Below are 7,119 nucleotides of genomic sequence, written 5' to 3' on the forward strand. Positions count from 1 at the left end.
AGTGCTTATTACATGCCAAGCAGTTTAAATGACCTGAGAAATACCTGTCTGGGGCAGGGGTTTCAACAGGGCAATAGTGGAGGATGGAGTTGGAAAAGTGAGTCAGAGACAGATGCTGGAAGACCTTGAATATTCTCCTAACTGGGACCCACAGAACAGCGAGGCCACTATAGGCCACTGATGAAAGTGTATTTCAGGTGACTAATTTTCCAGTATTGGGTGGGATGTTTTGAAGGAAGAGCAATTGGAGGCAGCACGGCCTGTTCTGAGGTTATTACCTGAACACTAAGAAGTAGTTTTTTTGGTCAATAGGAAATTGGGCAAGATGCCAATCATGAGAACAGGAAGGGACAAAAATCCCCCCAAGAGGGACATTTTTCGTCCTCCAGACGACAAAAGATGTACAGTGAATGCACCCATGCAGGGGGTGGGAGGGCAGCTCAGCAGAGAGAGCGGGGTTAGTGAGGGTGGGGACGAGCATGGGGTATGCAGGTAGCAGTGAAGACACCTGTCACAGGCAGTGTGGCCAGGGCTTACGGTGCTGGCTCCAGAGACAGGCTGCTGGGCTCAAATCTGAATCCACCACTTGCCATCTGAGTTTGGGCGAATCACATAATCTCTCTGCACCTGAGTTTTCCCATCTGCAAAATGGGGATATCAACACTTTCCACTCCACAGGGTTGTTATGAGAGCTAAATGAGATAATACGCATAAGTCGCTGAAACATTTAGATGTCAAATCAAGGCAAGTTCCCTATGTGAACATGACATTTAGATAATTTCCCATAAACTCAAGTTTGTTAGATTGTTTCCCATAAACTTACGTTAAAAAAAACAAACAAATTCACTGCCGTCAAGTCAATTCCAATTCATAGTGAGCCCACAGGGTTTCCAACACGGTAAATCTCTATGGAAGCAGACTGCCACTTCTTTCTCCCACAGTGGTTTCAAACTGCCAACCTTTCGAGTTAGCAGTTGATCGCTTTAACCACTGGGTCACGAGGGAAATTTAAGTAAAGTACCATATATAAATTCAGATTCATATTCACAAGAGAGAAATTTTAAATTTCCAGTGTGATATTTTGCTATTTGAAAAGAAGTATTTTTCAGAAATGTAACCTATACCATTTAAGCCCTTAAGGTACATAAACCCCATTGCCAACAAGTCGATTCTGACTGATTGCGACCCTATAGGATAGGATAAAACTGCCCCAGAGGGTTTCCAAGGAGCGGCTGGTGGATTCGAACTGCCAACCATTTTGGTTAGCAGCTGAACACTTAACTACTGTGCCACCATAGTTAAATATTAACCCAACCAAAAAACCAGTTGTTGTCAAGTCGATTCCAATTCATGGTGATCCCAAATGTGTCAGAGCAGAACTGATCTCCATAGTTCTAGGCTGTAACCTTTTGGAAGCAGATTGCCAGGCTTGTCTTCCAAGGTGCCTCTGGGTGGGTTTGAACTGCCAACATTTTGGTTAGTAGTCAAGCATTTATCCATTGGTACCAGATGAAGACTCCTTGAAAGATGAAATTATTTAACTCTGTTAAGGTAATAAAGACTGGTGAATTCATGTTTGAGTAAGGGGTCCTCCCCTGAATTACCTTTTTTTTTTAACAGTAGAATCTTAACACTAATATCAAATACAACTTGACTTAACAATTTAGCACATCAGTACTTTCAAGATGGCAAAATGTCATCTTGGACAAAAATATCAAATTTGAATGCACATATTTTTAAACCCAAATAAAGCCTAGAGAAAAATAAATGTAAAATATGTAGGAAATAAAAATATTAAAAATAATGACCTGAAAAAATTTGGGAAATTCATAGGCCAATTTTAAAACTCAACACATTCTGTGTATTTTCTGATTCTTCCTAAATTCGTTACATGATTTGAATCTACCTATCATAATTTCCAAAGAAACATTACTTGTGAACTATGGGAAGCCATAGTCAAAGTTATTTACACATGTCCCCTAAATGGGATATGGTGTGAGTCATTTGAACTTTCTATTTCAATATGTTTCTAATTCACTCTTTATATATACAATCTGCCCTCCATATCTGTGGGTTCTGCATCTGCAGATTCAACCAATCCTGGATGGAAAATATTCGGGGGGTGGGGGAAGAAAGTTCCAAAAAGCAAAACTTGAATTTTTGGCGCTCCGCATTGCACTGAATGCACACTAATAAAGTGATGTGTAGCTATCCCCGGCTGTAGCCTCCCATCATCACACAGATCCTCAGTCTCTCTCCAGCACTCAATGTTTGAGCATTGTTTGTCTCTCAGCTTGTCATTTATTCCCTAAACAATACAGGATAACAACTATTTACATGTAAATACTTGCATATTTACAACTATTTGCATATAATCTATTTGCAAATCATCTAATTTGCATAGATTATATGCAAATACTACGCCATTTTATATAAGGGACTTGAGCATGTGTGGATTTTGGTATCCACGAGGGGACCTGGAACCAATCCCCCACGGATAGCGCGGGATGACTATACTTCAAATCAACCTGTCTACAAATAGGGAAGGGAAAGGAAAATGAGGAAATTATTTTAAAAGATTAAAAATTCTCACAGTTAAAAGTAAGATATGTCTTAACTCCTCTGGGGAAGTGTTTTGATGTCCCCTAAACGGTAGATGGTATAAGTCACTTAACTTTCTATTTCAATATATATGTCTCACTTTTTATATATAATTCAAAACAACCCTGTCTACAATTAGAGAAGGAAAAGAAAAATGAGGAAATTATTTTAAAAGATTAAAAAACTTCATGGTTAAAAGCAAAACCTGTCTTTACTGTTCTGGGGAAGTGTTTTGATGTCACTACTTGGGAAGACTAAGGGTTTGGATTACAACAGGTCAATTCTCAAGACATTTATTTCCCTTCTTGTTTCTTCCTCTTCCTAATTCCGGTATTCTATACACATTCCCATGATCTAGCTGAAAGAGAAATTCATCTGAGAACTAAAGTCTGATCTTAGCTTCATTTACTGTGTGAATGTTACCTTAGCAAGTACCTAAGCATCTTTATATTTTTGTCTTTTATTGAGATAATAAATTTTTCTTCCATAGGCTTTTTTTTTTCCCCATTTTGTCTAGAAATTCATCAGACATAATTAATTTGCATTACAGTAGAGGATCTAGACAAGGTAAAAATGGTTAAATTTTTTATTTGCCCTGATATAGCACCTTTCCTTTGTCTTCAAATTCCTAAGATGTTCTTTCCCAAATCCCATGTCTTGATTGATACCTTTAAAAATAGAGCCAAGGACCTGAGTCTACTTTTTAAGAATCTCCATCACATTCATGGGAAATTTATTTTGTTCACATTTTCTCATTTCCATTCAGATAAATGAGATGGATTCAACTGGTAGGGCTGACATTGGCCTTCTACCTAATAACATCCTATTTCTCACCTTGCTTCCGTCAGTCTAACGGATCTGTAATCACAAATAACCCAACACCCGAGACTGGAAGTAGGAACATGAGTAAACAGCATCAACTCAATACTCTAGTGTCCTCTTCACTGGCTTCTTATCGTTCTTTTCCACCTCCTGCAACCATATGAAAGTCTGATTTATCATAAAAAATTGTGAGGCTCCTAAATTAATGGAGGATTTATAAAATTTTTTAACTGTGTAAATTTTGATGAAAATTAATGTAAAACTGCCCAAACTATTATAGGGTTTTGATTAAAACAATTTAACTTGTAAGTTTAGATATGGTTTTAATTTTTATAGAATATAAATCACTGACCAATGGAGGTTCCAAATTTTGGGAGAGTGAGAGGTGAAAAGCACAGGATCCTGGAGATTCTCACACTCTAGTTAATCGGGAAGGCAGTGAGATATAGAAAGAACATCGGACTGGGAGCCTTGAATGTAAGTCACTTCAACTTTTTCCACCTCAGTCTCCTCATCTGTCAAAGGCTACATACAGTTACCCTTTGTGACCATCTACATTATTTTTACCTCAAGTCCCTTCTGTCTGCTTCTGATTTTTGCTTACTCACTCACTACCTAAAGAACGCTTCCCATAGATTCAATTTACATACCATGAAGGTGCCCAGTGCTTTTCTGATTCTGCTTCTGGACAGAACAAGCACAGGAGTGCAGTGATGCTAAGGGCTAACAAGCTCCCCTCCATCCTGCCACTGACATCTGTGGAGGAGGAGGGGGAGGAACTGATCAGAGAAAAAGGGGGGCCTCTACTAGATCTAAGAGAGCACTGAGTACCACACCTACTGTAGTTGTGCAAAATCAATGATCCACACAACCCAAATTACTATATATTCGTGTTTACTTATTTGTCAGGTTGGGTCTCTTTCAATTTTTACTCATTCAACAAATACTTACTAAGCTCCTAACATACACATGTGATGCTCAATAAATGTTAGATGAAGGGAAAATATTCAGAAGTCACATCAGCTCTCTAAAAACTATACATAAATCTTCATGCTCCTCTTCTTCTCCATTCCTGGCCCCACTTCTGCTCACATCACAGGTCACTAAATGCTCATATGAACAAGTCCTTAAGCTCAGTATGACATGGTCTGTGATTAATGCAAATGTCCATTCCACTAAGAGGTCACTGCCTCAGTCAACTAGTGTTGCTCTAACAGAAATACCACAAGTGGACGGCTTTAACTAAGAGAAGTTTTTTCTCTCACAGTCCAGTAGGCTACAAGTCCAAATTCAGGGCGTCAGCTCCAAGGGAACACTTTCTCTGTTGGCTCTAGAGGAAGGTCCATGTCATCAATCTTCCCTTGGTCTAGGAGCTTCTCTGCACAGGAACCTCAGGTCCAAAGGACACGCTCTGCTCTTGGCACTGCTTTCTTGGTGGTATGAGGTTCCCATGTGTCTCTGTTCGCTTCTCTCTTTTATATCTCAAAAGAGACTGGATTAAGACACCATCCAATCTTGTAGACCTCATCAGTATAACCTCATCATAGTGATAGAATTTACAACACATAAGGAAATCACATATAACCTCACAGTTATAAAGTTTACAACACATAAGGAAATCACATCAGATTACACAATCATACAATACTGGGAATCATGACCTACACATTTTGCGGGGGGGACATAATTCAATCCATGACAGTCACTTTTTTAAGCAGGTGCTCATCCTGCCTTAGTGGGTCTTCAGTCTCATCTGAGGATATGCCACAATGCTGATGCCTGCTATAGAGGACATAAGACCTCCAAGTCTAATGGTGCCAGAATTGGACTTATAGATCCCCGGCTGGCTCAGAGGGTTCACAATATCACCAAGGTTCTTCACAATGTCCAGGAGCAAGGGAGGATGGTTCTTCAGGGATCGGAATAAGAGAAGGAGAAAGGACTGGAACCATTCTGTTTCCTCATCTGCCACACTGTGCCCAGGAGGATTCTGGAATGGTGACTTCTCCTTCTTTGCCCTGTCGTGTGCAACCTGTTCCATCTGCAGGGAGATTTCATAGAGATCTCTGACCAGGCTCAGCAAGAGAAAATAATACTAGTGGTGGGCAGCCCACATTTGCCATTTCTCTTCGTTGATGCCAAAGGCAAGCCCTACGATTTTCGTCCAGAGGATGGTGTCATAGATGAAATAAACTACATGGTTTTAAGTTAGCTAATGTTAGGCATAAGCAGGGTACCAGGTCAGTGGCATGAATGCTCTGCTGAGTTGCCTGTATAGCATATACCACATTTCCTAGTCTGAACCATTTACAGTCAGTGCTTACACTGGACTTCAATTTCTTGAGCTTCATTACCACCTTCTCTTTGCCAGGTCCAGGCTCTAACAAATATCTAAGCAACATGCATGTGTACTGAGTGGTTCTGAAGAGTCGGTCCTGGCCTTGGGTCTGGTTGGTGAAGTGAGTGAAGGCATCCAAGGGGCCCAGCGCCAGGCCAAGGGTCGCGCCCACACCAGTCGTGGGCCCTCAGCACAGAGGCACCGTTCTCGTCCATGGGGAAGGGCTGATCCCAGCGGGGCCTGAGGGCCATAGGTTTACTTTTTAATCAACTTTATTGAGGTATAATTTATATACAATAAACTGCATCCATTCAAAATGTACAATTTGATGAGTTTTGGCCAACACGTACACTCATGAAAACACCACCAAAGTCAAAATATGGAACCCTGCTATCAACTCCAAAAATGTCCTTGTGCCCCTTTGCAGTCTGTCCCACCTTCTGTCCCTGTTCTAGGTAACTTCTGATCACCTTTTTATCGCTGTAAATTAGTACATATTTTCCAGAATATGATAAAAATGGAATCATACAGTATGTTCTTTTCAGAATCTGACTTCTTTAACTCAGCATAATCACGTTCAGATCCATCCATATTGTTGTGTACATCAGTGGTTCATCCCTTTTTTATTGCAGAGTAGCATTTCATCATAAGGAGCCCTGATGGCACAGTAGTTCAGCGCTCAGCTGCTAACCAAAGGGTTGGCAGTTCAAACCCACCAGCAGCTCTGTGGGAGAAAGATGTGGCAGTCTGCTTCCATGAAGATTACAGCCTTGGAAACCCTATGGGGCAGTTCTACTCTGTCCTGTAGAATCGCTATGAGTCAGAATCAACTCAACAGCAACAGGTTTGGAGTATTCCATCATACAGATATATCATAATTTGTTTATACTTTTCTCTGTTGATGGACAGTTTGGGTGTTTCAAGTTCTTGGCTGTTACAAATAAAGCTGCTATGGACTTTCTGTACAGGCCATTGTGTGGACATATGCTTCATTTCTCTTGGGTAAATACCTAGGAACAGTACAGTTTGGTCATGTAGTAAATATAGTTTTAACTTCATAAGATACTGTCAAAAGGATAATTCCCAAAGTGATTATACCATTTTACACTCCTATCAGCAGTGAATGAGAGTTCTACTTGTCCCACATTGTTGATAACACTTAGTATTGTCAGGTTTGCTTTGTTTTGTTTTAGCCATTCTAATGGGTATGTGGCGCAGTGATTCTAATGGGTATGTGGCACAGTGGTTAAAAGCCTGGCTGCTAACCAAAAAGTCAGCAGTTCACATTCACCAGCTGCTCCTTGGAAACCCTATGGGACAGTTCTAATCTGTTCTATAGGGTCGCTATGAGTTAGAAT

General features: G+C 40.3%; 1 protein-coding gene across 1 annotated transcript; it reads right to left on the reverse strand.

The window, feature by feature from the left end:
* Positions 1–5,100: 5,100 nt before the first annotated feature.
* Positions 5,101–5,975, reverse strand: LOC101342206 (peroxisomal membrane protein 11A-like). The gene has a single exon (XM_023728702.1). It carries the CDS (start codon positions 5,462–5,464, stop codon positions 5,156–5,158), a length of 309 nt encoding a protein of 102 aa, XP_023584470.1. The 5' UTR covers positions 5,465–5,975; the 3' UTR covers positions 5,101–5,155.
* Positions 5,976–7,119: the final 1,144 nt, after the last annotated feature.

The sequence above is a fragment of the Trichechus manatus genome, unplaced genomic scaffold, assembly GCF_000243295.1.
Source record: "Trichechus manatus latirostris isolate Lorelei unplaced genomic scaffold, TriManLat1.0 scaffold00002, whole genome shotgun sequence".
NCBI lineage: Eukaryota > Metazoa > Chordata > Mammalia > Sirenia > Trichechidae > Trichechus > Trichechus manatus.

Excerpts from the sequence above, each read along its gene's own strand:
- LOC101342206 (XM_023728702.1), bottom strand. The coding sequence starts at position 5,464 with ATGGAACAGGTTGCACACGACAGGGCAAAGAAGGAGAAGTCACCATTC.